Source organism: Megascapheus bottae, chromosome 2 (assembly GCF_031878675.1).
Source record: "Megascapheus bottae isolate mThoBot1 chromosome 2, mThoBot2.hap1, whole genome shotgun sequence".
NCBI classification, from domain to species: domain Eukaryota; kingdom Metazoa; phylum Chordata; class Mammalia; order Rodentia; family Geomyidae; genus Megascapheus; species Megascapheus bottae.
The window spans coordinates 47,858,497-47,878,259 of record NC_143510.1 but is presented as its reverse complement, the minus strand read 5'-3'; the positions used below and the strand labels follow the sequence as shown (position 1 = coordinate 47,878,259).

The 19,763-nt window shown below is 40.0% G+C and overlaps 1 protein-coding gene across 2 annotated transcripts in view; it reads right to left on the bottom strand.

Moving 5' to 3' along the window:
* Positions 1-19,763, bottom strand: part of Dip2b (DIP2 acetate--CoA ligase B (putative)) — a 230,636-nt gene that overhangs the window by 75,927 nt on the left and 134,946 nt on the right. Inside the window, exons 4-5 of one of the 2 annotated variants that reach the window (XM_090325667.1) lie at positions 14,462-14,587; positions 3,017-3,229 (exon numbers count right to left, since the gene is read on the bottom strand). In XM_090325667.1, coding sequence (XP_090181793.1) covers positions 3,017-3,229; positions 14,462-14,587 — 339 coding nt within the window. The remainder of the gene's footprint in view (positions 1-3,016; positions 3,230-14,461; positions 14,588-19,763) is intronic. The other variant, XM_090325674.1, reaches the window with a different exon arrangement.

Here is a 19,763-nt window from a genome sequence, read left to right as displayed (position 1 = left end):
TTCAGTTGGAGGAAAACCAAAGTCCACTTCTAATTTTTACAAAGTAACCCAGAGTGACTTGGAGCTACTTGGCAACAAGGTACTTCCTGCTCTAAGTAGATAGAGGTCAACTAATGCTATAGTACACTACTTCATCAAAGGCTTTTTTTTCTTTTTCTTTTATCTTTGCCAGTCCTGGGCCTTGAACTCAAGACCTTCTCACTTTCCCTGCTTTGCTCAAGGTTAGCACTCTACTACTTGAGCCACATTCCCAGCCCATGAAAAGATTCTTTACACAGGGAATGGGAATGCTATAAGTTGGAAGAGGCCCATTCAAAAACTTGCTCAATTCTGGAGTAAACTTTCTATGCCTCAAAGTTCTAATTTGATAGTTTGCAATACAATAGCACAAGTACACTTTGATATACCTTTCTGTACCATAACATGATTAACGAAAACATTAAAAGGGAGAAGGGAAGGGAAATAGGAATACCAGTGATGGAGGGGGTAAATATGATCAAAATGTACTGCGTGCATGTGTGGAAATATCACAATGAGCTTCTTTATTTATTTATTTTGCCAGTGTTGGGTTTGAAATCAGGTTTTAGGCAATGTCCCCGAGCATTTCTGTGCTCAAGGCTAGCACTCTACCACTTGAGCCACTCCTGGCTTTTTCTGTGTATGTAGTACTGAGGAATCAAACCCAGGGTTTCATGCATGCTAGGAAAGCCCTCTATTACTAAGTCATATTCCCAGCCCATTAATCCCTTTTATATTACAAGTATACACTATTAAAAAATTAAATACAGATTATTTTTACTTATTCCAGTAAGTCAAATTTACAGAAATACACTCAAGGGTAAAAGGTAAATACACTCTATTGCATGATGAAGTGCCACAGCACTACTTCCAGATTTTTTTGAGTTATTTATTGGAAATAAATCTGATGGACTTTCCTGCCTAGGCTGGCTTTGAACTGTGATCCTCAGATCTCAGCCTCTTGAGTAGCTAAGTGAGCCACTGGTGCCAGGTTGTGTACTCTTTATTTAAATGTCCTGAACAGGGGAATGGCTAAATAAAGCAAGGAGTCAGACAATGGCATACTTCAAAAGCATAAAAAAATAACCAGGGTGATATAAAAGATGTTTGTAATAAGCTTCTTAAAAAAGCAGTTAATGAAGATTACAATTTTATTTTTGTAAAATTAAAATGAAAGCCCTACCTATTCATATGTAAATAAGATCTAGACCATACACTAAATGGTTATCCATAAGGAGTGAGATTACAAATTTTTTTTTTGCCAGTCCTGGACCTTGAACTCAGGGCCTGGGCATTGTCCTTGGATACTTTTTGCTCAAGGCTAGCACTTTGCCACTTGAGCCAAAGCACCACTTTTGGCCTTTTCTGTGTATGTGGTACTGAGAAATCGAATCCAGGGCTCCATGCATGCTAGGCGAGCATTTTACCACTAGGCTAAGCTCTGGACCTAGATTTTTTCTAAACTTCCCTTTTGAATTTTCCTATTGGGAAAATTACTTCCACTGGCAAACAAACAAAAAGCAGGTGTGGTGGCTCACACCTGTAACAATGGCTAATCAGTAGCCAGATAACAGTAAGATCATTGTTTGAGGACAGCCTATTCAAAAAGTTCCCCAGACATCATCTCAATCATCAAGCTGGTAGGGCAGTACAAGTAATGAGGGAGGTAGAGCTTGGAGGTTGTGGTCTTAGGCCAGCCCTGAACAAAAAAATGTGGACCCTATCCAAAATGTAACCAAAGCAAAAAAAAAAAGGGGGCTAGGTGTGGTTCCACTGGTAGAGTGTCTGCCTAGAAAACATGAGGCCGAATTCAGATCTCAGTACCACCAAAAAAATGAAACAACAAAACAGAAAAGTATAATATTGTGTGCTTTTTAAACTGAACCAATCATTTTTTGCAGTGTTGTGGAAATAGAAAAAAAAAACTACTCTGTAACAAAAATCCTGACAATTCCTTTCTTTTTTCTTCTCTCTTTTTGCCCCCAGTGGAAGGCCTCTCCTTTGTAAGACAGATATAATAATCAAACCTCAGGGACCATGGCTCTGGTGCTTACCCTCCAAGAAAGAAGATGTGGTGAACATGTAGCTGTGTGCAGCCACTTTGGAGGGGCAGTGGACTGCAGCTAGAGTTGTTATCAGTGGTTTTCTATTTGGGCAATCACACCCCCAGGGTAACTATTTCCTTTAAAGTTATATAAACTTGCAAGTTTTCCAACTTATTATTTTCAGAAATGAAAGTTATTATATAAAGTGATAAAGAAAAAATAGACACCAAAATATGACTTCTTGTCCAGGAAAAAAAGGCAAAGACATCACAGACACACAATGCTAACATATATTATTTAGTGCAGTTTGTACCAACCAATTAAACAAAAGCACAGATCTTTATCTGCACATGTCACAATTTTTTAAAAAATCACACAAAAACATAAAGCAGAGCCAAGCAAAAGCTATATTCCATACAGTAGCAGCCAGGCAGCCGGCAGCTCCCACAGTACTAATTTCCTCAGCCTGCACACTCCAGAGGCAGCAATACTACAGCAGCAAGGAGAATAAATCCAGCCTTCATGCTAAAGACAAAAAGGGTTCACTCGTATTGGCAAGTGTTTGCTCAGGTTTAATCACATTTGACAGAATATAGATAATATGGGAATATGTAAGCTGTTACATAGGTTAGCTCTTTTAATATATGAAATATTTGGGGGCTGGAATAAGCCTCTCCTAAGACTGGTGTTATGTCTTGCAGCTAGAGTATTGCTTATGGAAACAGATATGGCTTCAGGTCAACAGCACTCTGCATGAGGAATGCACATGATCCCTACTGTTTTTGTAGCAAATGTATTGCTGGTGTTTCCTTCTTTGCCTCATTCACTGTTCTCACTTAATTATAATTTTTTCAGGCCACATTGAAAACCCTAACATAATCATAAACTCTCTCCTGGATACTGGGTGCCAAATAGAATAGAATTTGGGTTTCTTGGGTAGATCCAGCTCCTACCTATTCGAGTATTGGCAAATACATCAGCTAGAGACCCACTGGTTCCTTTGACCTCTCCGTGGGACAGCGTAGAAGATGCAGATGAAGAAGTGGACGATCCCTGAATTGAACGGTTGATCCAGGACTCAGCATTCTGTAAGCTCTGTTGCAAGGCAGCAGAGAGCGCAGCTTGGCGTCTCAGAGAGCCTTCATCCTCAGAGGCCGAAGACGTGTCTGTGTGGAATTAGAAAAAAAGAAGTTCTCCATCCTGCCTACAACAGAGACTTTTAATTCTTGCTCTATGATCACACATTCGATGTTGACACCAGCAAAACATTAGCATTCTCAACTCAGATAATAGATGGAGTTGTGTGTTGTTTTTTTTTAATCTCAGGAAAGATCTAGGGATTAAAACCTGTAAAATTAAAAGACTAAGTTTGAAGGTCATTTTAAGTTTTTTCTTTAAAAACACATTTAACTGGCCGGGAGTTTGGCCTAGTGGTAGAGTGCTTGCCTAGCATGCACGAAGACCCGGGTTCGATTCCTCAGTACCACATATCTAGAGAAAAAAAAAAAAAAGCTGGATGTGGTGCTGAGGCTCAAGTGGTAGAGCTCTAGGCTTGAGAAAGTCCAAGGACAGTGCTCAGGCCCTGAGCTCAAGCCCAGGACTGGCAAAAACAAAAACAAAAACAAAACACACACATTTAACTTCACTAGTCTTCTGTTCTGAGCTTAGTGCATAAATTCTTCTGGTTTACCCACTTATATTCAAATAAAATTGAAGTGCAAAAGTATGTATTTCTCTCAGTCTTAATGAGACAGGTTTTCATACTGATTTTTACAAGTTTTTGTTAGTATCTACTTAAAAGATATGATCAGATAGATAGAAAAAATTAGCTCCTATGAAAAGTTGTATGTGCCAAATAGTGGACTAGATGAAGGGGTAACTAAGGTGGGGATAAGACGTTTGGCTAGAGGCCCTCACTGAGTTCAGTGGAAAAGCAGCTGGTCAGTCGTGTGGTTAGTCGTGTGGTGTAAGTTTTACAAACAAGACAGGAGAGTAACACAACATCTGGATTTCCCCTTACTTTTCAGTCGGGAAACAGAAATTCACTGATGCCTGTATTTAGCCTGGCTCTGACTTCAGGAAAAGAAGGCTTAAATTAGAAAAGCATGTTAGAAAAAAAAATTCAACCAAATCTAAGGAAGCAAAGGCTGAGGAAGAAAGAAATATAAAACTAAGCTCACAGGGCATTCAAGTTAAAGGGGACACTGGTCTGATGTGGGACAAGCCCTTAGGGGATTGGCTATAATTTGTGATCTTTAGAATGACTTTATTTGTTTACTAGTTCTTATTTGTTTTTGTGGTGCTGGAGATTGAACCCAGGGCGTTGACCATGCTAGGTAAGTACTCAACTATATCTAGCCCCATTCAACCTTTTTTTTAGGTCAAGTGCCAGTAGCTCATGCCTATAATCCTGGAACTCAAGAGGATGAAATATGAAGAATGAAGTTCAAAGGCAGCTTGGGCAGACAAACCCTCAAGATTTTTCTTATTGCTCAATAACCGGCTCAAACAGGGCTCAAGTGGTAGAGCACCAGCTGAGTGGAGAATTTAAGACCCTAAATCAAATATCAGTACTAGCAGGGGAAAAAAAAAAGTTTTTATTAGTTCTACAGAAAACTTTCTCTAACTCAGTTGAAACTGTTGACCCCTGTAATGCATCAGTTCAAAGAACCAAAGAAATAGGGCTGAAAAACTGTCAACAGCTCACCACAGGGTATCTGAAGCATGAAACACAATCTAGAAGTCTAATTCTATAGGCCCAAACAAGACAGTTAAAATAATTAAGATACATTCATATATATTTGTTTATTTTAGTTGGTCATCAGATCTGAACTTTTAGAGCCTTGGTGCTGCCCCTGAGCTTTTCTACTCAAGGTGGAATAAAAATTAGTTCGAGTCTTCTGGTGGTTAACTGGAGATAAGAGTCTCACAGACTTTCCTGTCTGGGCTGGCTTTGAATCTTGATTCTCAGATCACAGCCTCTTGAGTAGCTAGGATTACAGGTGATAGCTACCAGCACCTAGTGTTAATATTTTTGTTACTTTGTACTACCACCAATTTATTATTACTTCATATTGAAGGATGACTGAAGCCCAAGAAGACGACTTTTTCTTTTTCTTTTCTTTTCGTGATCCTAGTCTTGAAACTTTAACTTGGAGCCTGGGCTTTTGTGCTCAAGGCTAGAGCTCTATCGCTTTTCTTTCTTTCTTTTCTTCATTCCTTCCTTCCTTTATTTATTTATTTTTGTTGGTCCTGGGACTTGGACTCTGGGCCTAGCTCTGTCCCTAACTCTTCAGCTCAAGGCTACCGCCTTGAGCCACAGCACCACTTCCAGTTTTCTAGTGGTTAATTGGAGATAAGAATCTCATGGTCCTTACTGCCTGGGCTGGCTTTAAACTGAGATCCTTAGATCTCAGCCTCCTGAGTAGCTAAGATTATAGGCGTGAGCCACCTCACCTGGCTTAGAGCTCTATCTCTTGATCCCCTTCTGGCTTTAGGGGGAGTAGTTAACTGGAAATAAGAGTCTTGTGGCCTTTCCTTACTAGGCTGGCTTTGAACTGTAATACTCAAATTTCAGCCTCCAGAGTAGCTAGGATCTCAGCCACTGGTATCTAGCTAAGATGTGACTTAAAAAAAAAAATAACGCTTAACTCTAATATGTGCTGGGCAATATATCAGTTCCTAGAGATTATGATATATGAGTGCCTTAGATAATATTTGTTCTAAAATGGCTTACAGTCATGGCATAGGAAATATACATGCCAAAGGACTAGAGCACATGTGTTAAGAAATGGGGTGAGCAACAGATTCCACAGGAGTGAAACCTCAGTCCAAGGTTTTAAATGCTTCCATATAAATAGAGCAAACACTGTAAGGAGGTATATGAGGAGAAAAGAAAAAGAGGGTGGGGGAAGTAAGTAGTAGTTTGTTCAAAAGGATAAAGCAAAGCAATAGTTCCTTTAAAGAGAAATAATTTTATGATGAAAAAGAGGCTACGGGATGGCCAGGAGTTTGGCCTAGTGGTAGAGTGCTTGCTTAGCATGCTTGAAACCCGAGTTCGATTCCTCAGTACCACATTCATAGAAAAAAGCTGGAAGGGGCCGGGAGTTTGGCCTAGTGGAAGAGTGCTTGCCTAGCATGTACGAAGACCGGGATTCGATTCCTCAGTACCACATGCATAGAAAAAAGCTGGAAGTGGTGCTGAGGCTCAAGTGGTAGAGTGCTAGCCTTGAGAAAGTCCAAGCCCAAGACTGGCAAAAAAAAAAAAAAAAAAAAAAAAAAAAAAGAGGCTACGGTGGATGTGGTGGCGCACACTTGCAATCTTCACTACTTGGGAGACAGGACAGTGGTTTGATGTGGGCCAGAGCAAAGCTGGCAAGGATTTATCTCAAGAACAAAGCTGAAAGTAGTGGCACATGTCTGTGGCCCCAGCTATTTCCAGAAGCAGAGATAGAAGGTCTCGGTCTTGAATCTGGCCTAAGCAAAAACAAGAGCCTTGTCTAAGAAAACAGACTACAAACAAAAGGGCTAAGGACACAGCTAGGTGTTTGTCTAGCAAATATACGGCTCTGAGTTTAATCCCGGTACTGGAAAAAGGGGATAGGGACCTTAAAGGAAAATACAAAAAAATAAAAAATGACCACATTTGTAACTACTTAAGGAAAGCATCTTGTATATCTTCCAGACAATGTTCTAATATTTCAATTGTACCTTGAGAGAAAGTTTCTTACCTTTGTAAATAGAAAAAAGGAGGTGTAGCCCCAGTGGGGTAGATGAACTGAACACCAAGAAAAAAGTACGTCAGGGTAACACATCTCAGAATCCCACAAACTCCTGTGGATCTATTTATAAGCTGCCTTTATGGCAGCATTTTAGTTTGGGTAAATCTAAAATCGAAGTAATTCAATTTTTAAATTTTCTTGATTAGGTTTATGGAAGATTGGTTTCATTATATTTCTGTAGTGGATCAATTATGCAATTAGGTGTACTGTTTCAGCTCAATTACCTAATTTACCTTCCATCCCTCCTCAAAGTGTTTAATGACTCACAGCTATGAAACAGCTTAGCGTCGTTACCTGGCTTTGGTGTTGCTTTGTCACTTGAATTCTGGGGCCTACCACTTTATCAGCTCTGTGATTAAGGGTTAAAATGATCCATTTTCTAAAATTATTTGCTTGTTTGTCCACTCAACAAAGAGAGTGCTATAGTGTTATGGTGGGAATAACACATTAATAAGCAGGAAATACGGCCCCTACTCTCATAGGGTCTAGATTGTAAATAGGTATTTCTTATGGGGCCCACAATGGGCAGAGAGCAGCAGCAAGAAGAGAGGAATAGTATGTGAGGAAGCATGGAGAGACAATAGACAAGGCATATATGAAAATCTGAAACAAAGTGAGACAAACCAAAGCACTGGATGCAAAACCCATAGCGACGAAAGATAAGGATGGACAAGGAAGAGGAGGCAGCTCAGGGTTGCTAAGGGTCAGGCTAAACAAGTCCATCTTCATCATAACTGCAGTGGGAAGCCATGAAAGAGCACACACAGCAGCTTCAGCACACGGCAGATGGCCAATTAAAGTCAGATTCCCTTTCTTCCTAGGAGAACAGTTTAAAGGACATTTCCTTTTGATTTGTAGGGTATCTGAAATTTTCCTTAGGAATAATTAAAATAACTAGTTCTTTCACAAGAACATGAAGGTAAAGATGATAGCAATAGTCTGAAAGTTGTACCAGAAAATATATAATGATAATTATTCAACATGAGAACTGTGATTGCTATGAATAACTCTCCCCTGAGCAAGCTCAGCAACAGAACTGGCCGGGCAAGGCTTCAAGATGATTATGTATTAAGTTCACACAAAATGTAAGCCTTAGAATGACATCTTTTCATCTTGAGACAGTCTCACAATGTAGCCCAAGCTGGTCTGGAATTCAAGATCCTTTTGAGTGCACTACATCCTCCTGGAACTACACCTTTGCGTTAAAAAAGAACAACAAAAAACTACAATGAGATACTTTCAATCTTATTTGGTAGCTTAGAAAAAGAGGGAGGGCTAAGAAAGAGTAACAGAAGCTGTCAATTTGACCATATACATGTATGTAAATATTACCATGAAGCCCCTTTGATTTACACTAATAAAAAAAGGCAAAACTTACTCAGAAAATTGCTATGATCTATAGAAATTTTGGCATGATTAGTGTTAATAGAAATACAGTTCATTTCCTATAGACTGAGCTCTGGTTAAACATGAACTCAAACTGCTATCCAGTATAATCAAAATCTTTTCCTAAGTTCTTATATATGGTAACCATGTCTACATAACAGGAAACAACTTTGAAAATACAGTAAAAGTCCTATAATTTACAACCTGGTGTGATTTAAACACAGAGTTGTATAACACTGGTCACCAGAACCCTACAGTCTCTTTGTAACCAATCAGAAAACACATAAACAATTAGCTTGTCAGTTTTTATTTGTATTTATTATTTGCCAGTCAGTGCATGAACTCAAGGCTTGAACTCAGGGCCTGAGTTCAGTCCCTGAGCTTCCCTGTGCTCAAGGCTAAAACTTTATCACTTGATCCACAGCACTACTTCTGGCCTTTTCTATTTTTGTGGTACTGAGGAACTGAACCTAGGGTTTCATGCATGCTAAGCAAGCACTCAACCACTAAGCCACATTATCAGTCCTAGCTTGTTGATTTTAAGGAAAGAAAAAGTATTGAATTTATTGGGTTTTCAATATGTTTAGTCTGTGTGTAGAAATGACTCTTTTCTTCTCAGTGGAAAGTGTATTATATTTTAAAATGTTAACTTAGAATGTTTAAAGTATTTTCAACACATCTATCCACTGTACTCTGGGATGTTTAACCAAGAGAAATGAAAGCACACAAGTCTACTTAAAAAAAACTTGTACATGAATGTTAATAGGAGCTTCATTTGTAACAAACAACTAAAAATGAGAAATGGCTCAAATATCCATCAACAAATGAATGGATAGGTAAAGTACACTGCACAAAATGTTGTGGGATTCCACTCAGCAATAAAAGTGAACGAAGCACTGTTGTGATGCATATTACATGGATGAATCTCAAAATGCTTACGCCAAGTTTTAGAAACCAGACCCTTCCCTTCCCACCTGCAAAAAGGGAAGTAAAACAGTATGATTCTATTATGTTAAGATTCTAGAAAAGAAGTAATATATTACAAAAAAATAGGCCAATGTTTACCTTAGGGTAAACATGGGTAATGGGGGATAGAGGTAGAAGAAAGGCATTATGAAAAAAAATTAAGAAGGTATGGAAATGTTCATATTAACCATGGTCATAGATTCATCATATTGTTCTATCAAAACTTGGCAAAATATGTACTTTAAATATGTGCTGCTGGGCCGGGAGTTTGGCCTAGTGGTTAAAGTGCTTGCCTAGCATGCATGATTCCTTGGTACTACATATAGAAAAAAGCCGGAAGTGGTGCTGAGGCTCAAGTGGTAGAGCTCTAGCCTTGAGAAAGTCCAAGGACAGTGCTCAGGCCCTGAGCTCAAGCCCAGGACTGGCAAAAAAAAAAAAAAAAAAAAAAAAAAAAAAAAAAGATGTGCTGCTACAGAGTTCATGCTAAGTATTTGTAAGGCTCTGGGCTTGTACTTCAGCACTTTCCTCACTCCTCTCTCCACACCAAAAATCGCTGCTTATGATATCAAGGTGTTTTTTTTTTTTTGGGGGGGGGGGTGGTCATGGGATTTGAACTCTGGACCTAGGCGTTGTCCCTGGGCTCTTCAGCTCAAGACTACTGCCTTACTCCTTCAATCACAACACCACTTCTGGTTTTCTGGTGATCAATTGGAGATGAGTCTCATGGACTCATCTTTGAACCTCAATCCTCAGATCTCAGCCTCCTGAGTAGCTAGGATTACAGGCGTGAGCTACCATGCCTGGCTATGATATCAATTTTTAATTCAATAAAGCTGGGAAGGGGAAAAAATTGAACAGATTTGTAAGGGTGAATATGATGCCTGGTCAAAGGTCAATAACATCTTAAGGGTGCATCTGCACAATTTGAGGAACGTAAGTTAGAAGAATCCCTGAAAACTAGCTCCAACCACTAGGTTCATACAGCTGATACCAAAATGAGGTTCAGACATTAGTTTAGAAAAACAGGAAATATCCACTGAAATGTCAGTCTCATCCTAACAGCCATTATACAACACTCTTCCTCAACAGATGATGGCAAGTAGAACCTTCAAAGAGCAAATAAACGAAAAGGAAAAGCATCAATAAGGGGGAGAGCAGGGAGAAATAAGAGATGGGTGCTTCACACAGAAAAATGTCCACTTTCTCAAGCAAGGCTCTGTGTGATTGAGATGTCAATATTTAAGCTTCTTTCTATCCAGGCCAAGTGACTACACATAGTAGTCTGTCTGGTCACCTGTATACTCTCAGTGCAGTAAATAAGTCCACAAGGGTGCAGTAAAAGCTCAGAGGGGGAAAATAAATGCTGTAGTTTTGCATTGTGTTTTCTGTATGAATGAGTAATGGTGTTACACAAAGAACCCCTACAAAAAAAAGAGCTGAGGTAATTGCCTCATGACATTCATTTCAGCACACAAAGAGAACTACATGGCAGTAATTCAAGCAGTTTAAAAGACTGAAAAAGCTACAGGCATTAAAAGGACCACAGACTGCTATCAACTTAAGAGAACCAAAATTTTCCAATCTATGGTAGAAATTAGTGTATACAGCAATATACCAGTTTTAGGTTGAGTGACATCTTATTATTTAAGAGTGCTTTATGTAATAAGAGATAAATTCTTTCACATACTAAGAGTTTACTATAGTTTTCAAATTATGACACTATAAATGAAGGCAGATTTGTGATGTAATTTACTCCTTAATCCTTTTTGTGAAATCCCTCCAAAAGTCACTGTAACGATTTTTCTGTTCAGCAATTCAAGCAGGTCTGTGTTGAGCACCTCCCACTAAGGGAAAGATACTGACTGGTCAGTGTATTCTGTGAGTTATTCCAGACTGAGGTTCACATAGGCCGGCATGTACAGAGTAAGGGCCTTAACCTGGAACATACCCTGTGATACATATAAGGTGACCTCTCAGCATATAAAAAGAGATGAGGAAAACATTGTAAAATTAATTTTCCTCTGCAAATATGGCAAACCTTTCTTAGGTCATTGTTATAGCTGGCTAGATGTTACTTTTTTGACTGCCAATAACGTCAATTATCTTGCTTTTCTCCATCCCTTGAGTTCATCAGCCTTAGCATTCTTCTAAAGTTGAGTGCTTGAGATTATCAGTGCAAACATGCAAGATAAAGCCTATCAGATTCATGTAACTGTGATAGTCCAAGCATGCTGGGAGATGCATAGGAATAGGAGATAGCTGGCAGAGAGAATGGAATTTAAATTCTAGTGTGAGAACAGCAAATTCTACAGTTTTTATGAAAGGTGTTAACAGAAGTCTGAAAATACAGTTCCTCCCAAACTCCTATACTATAGCAAAGTATTTGTCCTAATCATCTGGGAATTGTTGAATTAGAACACTGAAATCTTTTCCACACGGGAACTGTGTAAGAAAACTTCTAGGTAAAGTGCCCTCAATATTTCCTCTTGTTGGTTGCAAATTCTTCTGCTGGACAACGTAGATGTCCCTAGCAGCAGCTTGAGGTTTCTCAAATACTATTCAGGGATTCCGCAGAATGGAATAAAAAGGGACAGGCAACTATTTTTCTACTCTGCTAAATACAAGTCTTAGGAGAAAAGACTTTACCTCTGTAATCACAAAATTATTAAAATACATAAAATGATCAACAACACATATGTCTGTATCTGTCTTCAAGGCAAGAGTATTTAGAAATCCAGTCCTGCTAGGTGCTTGCCGGTAGCTCATGTCTATAATCCTAGCACCTCAGGAAGCTGTAATCTGAGAATCTTGGTTTGATAGTCGACGCAAGGTCTTTGAGACTCTTGTCTGTAATTAGCCATTAAAAAGACCAACATGGAGTGTGGCTCAAGTGGTGGAGCACCAGTCTTAAGCATAAAAGCCAAGGGACAATGCCCAGGACCTGAGTTCAAGTCCGTGTGTGTGTGTGTGTGTGTGTGTGTGTGTGTGTGTGTGTGTGTGTGTGTGTGTGTGTGTGTGTGTGTGTGTGTGTGTGTGTGTGTGTGTGTGTGTGTGTGTGTGTGTGTGTGTGTGTGTGTGTGTGTGTGTGTGTGTGTGTGTGTGTGTGTGTGTGTGTGTGTGTGTGTGTGTGTGTGTGTGTGTGTGTGTTTAGGGAGAGAGAGAGGAAGAAAGGGGAAGGAGGAGAAGGGAGAAGAAAGAAAGAAAGAAAGAAAGAAAGAAAGAAAGAAAGAAAGAAAGAAAGAGAAAAAAGAGAGAGAGAGAGAGGAAGAAAGAAAGAAAGAAAGAAAGAAAGAAAGAAAGAAAGAAAGAAAGAAAGAAAGAAAGAAAGAGGCAAGTTTATTCCTGTAGTGAATTCCAAAGGACTGTAGTCTCATTCAGCAATGAACAACTGAGATTTGTTTCAAGGGCTGGTAAGTTCCCCTCAGGCACTGACTTTTGAAAAGCAGGATAAAAATGGTTTCCATTCCTTCTGAGCACTCTCCAGATCCTTTGCTGTCTTCTCACATTTAACCCAAAGCTGTGAGAGCAGCCTATTTACTCTGAAACTGCACTGCTTTAATAGAACTTTGGAGAGGGTTGTTTCTAAGAATTTCATGTCACACTGCTCCCTCCCCTTTGCCATTTACTGCAATTGAACCCTCTGTCACTCTGTAGTAGAATCTGCCAACAAGGAATGACTACAAAACTGAGAGCCTCCTTTGTCTATGAAGACCCAACTTGCGCTGTTCTAATGTGGAAGGGAATCCATCCAAGATTCTGAATGAGTGGGTTTGGAGCATGCACTATTACAGACTACAAAATGCCTTATTGTGGTAGTCTGCTAGAGTTATCCTGTGTTAGATTTTGAGAAACACTTGAAGCTACAGAGCTATTTTTCTTTCAAACATATTGACACCACAGATGTGAAGAAAAAAAACACACACAATTAAGAAGCCCAAAACACACCCAAATTCTCTGAGAAGTCAGTCAAAACCTAGGAAAAAATCATTAAGATGAGCCTGAATCAGTATTAATAACTCAACAATGTGATAAGCTGTGAATAAAATTTAACCACAATAATACAACTCCCCCAAAAACACAGTAGGCCAAAACAGTACAGAGAATTTTTTTCCCAAAGATTTCACTGGAAGTAACATAGCAGCAGAGAGACAGACACTATATTGAAGCTCTGAAATAGATTTACTTCTCAGGGGCTATATGTCAAGTTCTTGATTTGATCTAAAAAAAAAAAACCAACTATTTAAAAAGATTTTCAACATACAACAAAACAAAGATGTTACTTTTATTTATTTTATTTTTTTGGACAATCATGGGTCTTGAACTCAGTGTCTGGGAGCCACCCCTGAGCTTTTGTGCTCAAGGCTAATGCTCTTCCACTTTAAGTCACAGGGCCATTTCTGGGGGGGGGGGGGGTTAATTTAAGATAAAGAGTCTCACAAGCCAGGTGCAGTGGCTCATGATTGTAATCCTAGCTACACACAGGAGGCTAAGATTTGAGGATCTCGGTCAAAAGCCTGGCCGGGCGCTAAAGATAAAGACCTTGAGACTCTTATCTCCAATTAACCACTAAAAACCAGAAGTGATGATGTGGCTCAAGGGGTAGGGCAGTAGCTTTGAAATGAAGAGGTCAGGGCCAGCTCCCAGACCCAGAGTTCAAAACCCATGACCAACAACAACAACAAAAAAGTCTCACAGACTTTCTTGCCTGGGTTGGCTTTGAACCACAATCCTAGATCTTAGCCTGTTCAGTAGCAAGGATTACAGGTATGAGCTGCCAGGACCCAACTGATTGTTTTTTTTTCTTTTGGTCATGGAGCTTGAACTCTGGGCTGGGTACTGTCCCCGAGCTCTTCATTTCAAGGCTAATGCTCTACCACTTTGAGCCACAGAACCATTTCTGGGTTTTCTGGTGGTTAATTGGAAATAAGAGTTTCACAGGTTTTTGTACACAGTCTGGCTTCGAACCTAGATCCTCAGATCTCAGCCTCCTGAGTAGCTAGTATTACAGGTGTGAGCCCCTGGCACTGGGCTAAGATTGCCTCTTAAATGAACTTACAACTCACACTTACTTTAGGATAAAGATTCCACATCTGGTAAACAGGAGATGGAAAAACCAGTTCCCACAGATTTCTTCACTCCATTATAGAAAGCCAATTCTTAAAAATATATGTAGCATGCATATATATTAAAAGGAAAAGGAAAGATCTTTTTCTAAGGAACATCAAAACAATAACCATCAGAGAGAAAGGGTTTTGATAAACCTACCAGGAGGTGTGCAGGCATCTGCAGGAGACTGGACAAACGTGGACCGCCTTTTGGTGGGCATGGGCAAAGCCATTTTCTGTTCTTTGTGTTTTGCCAGTGCAGCTTGAACTGCTTCAGTGTGGATATCTGAAAAGTTAAACATTTATATTTATTTGCATTTATGCTGGCCTACACATTGTGGAGCCTGAGGTATCACTGTTAAAAGCTGGAAAGTGAAGCTGGGCGCCAGCAACTCATAGATGGAATCCTAGCTATTCAGGGGGGCTGAGGCTGAGGATTGGGATTCAAAGCCAGCTCAGGCAGGTAAGTGTGAAATTCTTATCTCCAATAACTACCAACCCCTCCCCCAACACATACAAAAAAGACAGGAAGTGGAACTGTGGCTCAAGTGGTCGTACTAATCTTGAGCAAAAATGCTTCAGCGTAGTACCTAGGCCCTGAGTTCAAGCCCTAGCACTGGTACAAAAACAAAAACCAAACTAACTAAAAAAATAACATATATATGGTTTTTATGTTTTTCTTTTGATTTAGACCAATGATAAACAAAATTAGAAATGAAAGAAATAAAGCGTAATTTCAGAAGAGGAAAATGAAGTCTGTGATGACTATGTGACTGCTACACAGCAGCCAAGAGGTTGACTGTGACAGGGTGAGGAGTATAGTGTGACCTGCTTCAGTTCCAGGCAGAATCCCACCTCTAATGAAATGCACCCTGTGCAATGCCCCACAACCCCCCAAAAAGCAGCACCTCACAGTTTGCTCAACTGTCTGAAAGAAAACTTGTCTGAGACTCCCACAAAAATACAAATGTAACTATTACTTGTTTAGGACTGTCTACAAAAGAATTCTTCTCGGTGTGGGAGTTTGCCCTAGCAGCAGAGTGCTTGACTTGCATGCATGAAGACCTTGGTTCGATTCCTCAGTACCACATAAACAGAAAAAGGCAGAAGTGGTGCTGTGGCTCAAATGGTAGGCTCTAGCATAGAGAAAGCTCAAGGATAGTGCTCAGGCCCTGAGTTCAAGCCCCAGGACTGGCAAAAAAAAATTCCTCTCTATTTTCAGGTTTAATAGGAATCTGAAAATTACTACACTAGACAGAACTTTAAAACAGGATCATATTGTAAATAGTACATTGCGGGTTTTTTTTGGGGGGGGGGGTCAGTTCTGGGGCTTTTAACTCAGGACTTGGGCACTCTCCTAGAGCTTTCTCAAGGCTAGCACTCTACCACTTGAGTCACTCCACCTCTTCTGGCTTTTTCTGTGTATGTGGTACCGAGGAATCGAACCCGGGACTTTGTGCATGCTAGGCAAGCACTCTACCACTAGGCCAAACTCCCGGCCCCCCAACAACTTCTTATAGAGTCCTACTGAGATAGTAAATAACCGAAGTGGCTTTCCATTTCACATTTTCCTCCTGTCCAGGAAGGGCTTCAGTTTATAGCCTACCTACTTTTCCAGGCTTTCTGTGCTTTGTGAATGTGCCTATAGAGGAATTGGACCAATCAAATCTTCTTTGGGGAATTTAAACTCTAAATCAAGAAACTGCAGGACACAGAGCTGAGTTGCTTTAATGACAATGACTTGGAAAGAAGGAAAAGCTTTGAACTTCTAGATGAGATCTTGTAGTTCTGTCCTTTTATAAGATTTCTCAGTTGTTCGGTTTGCTTTTGTGACCTACACAAATCATTTAAGGCTGAGTTCAAGCCCTACTACTGGTACAAAGAAAAGATACCGATAAATGATCATGTATTTCTTTTTTTTTTTTTTGCCAGTCCTGGGCTTGAGCTCAGGGCATGAGCACTGTTCTTGGACTTTCTCAAGGTTAGAGCTCTACCACTTGAGCCTCAGCACCACTTCCGGCTTTTTTCTATGTATGTGGTACCAAGGAATTGAACCTGGATCTTCGTGCATGCTAGGCAAGCACTTTAACCACTAGGCCAAACTCCTGGCCCGATCATGTATTTCTTTATATGTGGGCCAGACAGATTCTCTCCATAGCCGAGATTAGCTTCATCCACCTGCTCAGCCTCCCAAGTGCTGTCAATGTACCACCCCAAGATTCCACTTTACGACCAAAGATCAACTTACTTTGAGGGGTTTTTATGTTTGTTTGTTTTTGCCAGTCTTAGGGTTTGAACTCAGGGGCCTGAGCACTGTTCTTGGACTTTCTCAAGGCTAGAGCTCTACCACTTGAGCCACAGCACCATTTCCAGCTTTTTCTATGTATGTGGCACCGAGGAATCGAACCCGGGTCTTTGTGTATGCTAGGCAAGCACTCTACCACTAGGCCAAACTCCTGGTCCCTTACTTTGAGGTTTTAAACTAAATAATTTTCATTGCATTGATATTTATTATATTATTTTAGCATTCTCAAGGTTTACTTAGTGGATTCAAGATTGCCCTATTTTATTGAATTTATGTCATTATCAAATAGAGTAAATGTCAAACTAGAAGAAACAGTTCTTAGCTTTCTCTAGGAAATAAATGATTAAACAATTACATTAAGGGAGAGTACTTTCTCAATAACAGACTGACAGGAAATTAAGGACTTGAACTGGATCTGATTTAAAACAGTACATTTTCCCAGGCCTGCATTCCTAGCTACTCAGGAGGCTAAGATCTGTTGCTAGCAGTTCAGAGCCATCCCAGGCAGGAAAGCTTATAAGACCCTTATCTCCAATAAACCACTCAAAAGAGGCGGAACATGGTACTGTGGCTCAAGTGGTAGAATTCTAGCCTTGAGTAAAAACAAGTATAGAGAGAACATCCAGGCTTTAAGTTCAAGCTCCAGGATAAAAAAAAAAAAGTACATTTACAAAAAAAAAAAAATGAAATGTGACAGCAAACATACAATAGAAAATCAATGGACCAGGAGCATGGCCTAGTGGCAGAGTACTTGCCTAGCATGCACAAAGACCCGGATTTGATTCCTCAGTACCATATACACAGAAAAAGCTGGAAGTGGTGCTGTGGCTCAAGTGGTACAGCGCTAGCCTTAAGAAAGCCCAAGGACAGTGGTCAGGCCCTGAGTTCAAACCCCAGGACTGGCAAAAAGAAAAGAAAAGAAAAAACCTGACAAATCTAGGGAAATGTTCATATTGATAAAACGTTTGGAATCTCATAACATTTGTGTAATAGTGACAGAGTATGTTGTTCCATTTCCCGAAGAGTTACAGCATCCACTCCTGAACAAATCTAACCACCCAATTCTTAGACAGAACTTTGCCCATACAAAAGATGTGAAGGTACTCTATTAGCAAAGACTCCCAATGATACAGGCAGCCCTCTTAACTAAAATTTGACTCATTCACCAGCATACAATTCATCTTGATCTCTGATAAAGAAATCACTTCTGAAGTTCAGTCTGCAGACAAAGCTGACTTTGGGTTTCTCTGCCAGGAGCAGACAGAAGCTGGGTATCATTTTCCAACACTATGTGTGAGCCAAACAAGGTGATACCAGTTCTAGAAAGTCTTTTTTGTTTCATTGTTGAGAAATTGTCCACCCCAAACAAATCAAGAGATTAACATCAAAGGAGTCATTAGAATGACTTAACAGATCATTTTCAATGTTAAACCTGAATTTTACACTTGGCAATCCCACATGTGTACAGTGAAAGAAAAGGAGGTAGTAAATCTAAAATATAGGATTCCCCTATTAGTTAAGCACCAAGAACAGAATGGAGCAGGATGATAAACTGCAAGTAAATAGACTCCTAATGATAGTTTGTGATCTTTTAAGTATTAACAAGCCTCTACAAAATGGTAGCTTTCCTAAGACATCGTCGCCAGCACTATTAAATCCTTTCTTGGTACCATCACTGTGAAGTTATACTAAACATGTCCTATGTTCTTATGTTATTTTTACATATGCCATGTAAACACAACCCTTCCTATGTAGGGCTAGAGCAATAGGAAGGTGGAAATTCAGGTCCCATCAACTTCTACAACCTCTGTCTCTGGTTCAGTCATCAGAGACCATCCATTTCTCCAGTGTGCTAAAGTTTCACTCGCTACTTCGTTGAACAATCCCTAATACATTGAGAAATGTGATTTTTTTTTTCCACCTCAGACCAGTGCCAGTGCCTTCATGACTCCTCTTCCCCCTGACCCGCCACCCCGGTCCTGGGGTTTGAACTTGTTTGAGATTTTTTATTTTTCTTTTTGGTCAAGGCCAGCACTAGTCTTGAGCCATAGCTCCACATTCAGCCTTTCTGGTAACTCATTAGAAACAGGACTCTCATGGGCTTTCCTACCTGGGCAGGCGTTGAACCATTATCCTTAGATCTTAGTCTCCTGAGTAGCAAGGAATAAGGTATGAGCCACTGGCACACAGCTTGCATGCCTCTTTCATGGTCCCCTCATGACAGTATTATAAAATGCTCATGGTTTTCTGTATCTTCAGGATGTTTTTAGGAAATCACTCTTTCTTTTCTACTTCACTCCTTCTTTCTGCTCTCACTAGCATTCAACCCCCAAATAAATATCCAAGCCTGACTACTAAGTCAGCACTCTTCCACCTAACCAAATATCTGATTCATAGAACGTAAGTTCCAATAACTGGGATAATCTGAAAGCACTGGTAGAAAAGAACAGGGACTAAAGACCACTGCTGGGTTTAAGTAAAAGTCAAAACAACACTACCATAGGAGCTCATAAAGTGTTTTCTGTTTGTGATCATCTTAGACACAGAGAATTATCTTTGAATTCTACTCCATGTATGTATGATAAACAGATGGAAAGAAAGAAAAACCAGGGTAAAGAGACACAAAAAATTTCATAAGTGGGGCCAGGAGTTTGGCCTAGCGGTAGAGTGCTTGCCTAGCATGCATGAAGACTCGGGTTCGATTCCTCGGTACCACATACATACATAGAAAAAAAAAAATAAAAGCCAGAAGTGGTGCTGTGGCTCAAGTTGTAGAGCTCTAGTCTTGAGAAAGCCCAAATACAGTGCTTAGGCCCTGAGTTCAAGGCCCAGGACTGGCAAAAAAAAGAAAAAAGAAACCTCAAAGTAAGGGACTAGGAGTTTGGCCTAATGGTAGAGGGCTTGCCTAGCATGCACGAAGACCCAGGTTGGATTCCTCGGTACCACATACATAGAACAAAGCCAGAAGTGGTGCTGAGGCTCAAGTGGTAGAGCTCTAGTCTTGAGAAAGTCCAAGGACAGTGCTCAGGTCCTGAGCTCAAGCCCACGACTGGCCAAAAAATAAACAAACAACAATTTTTTTTTTTTCCGTAAGTCCAGGGATGAGTACTAAAGGCCAAAACCCCTCTGTGCTGGTTAGAGCATGGGACTAACCTCA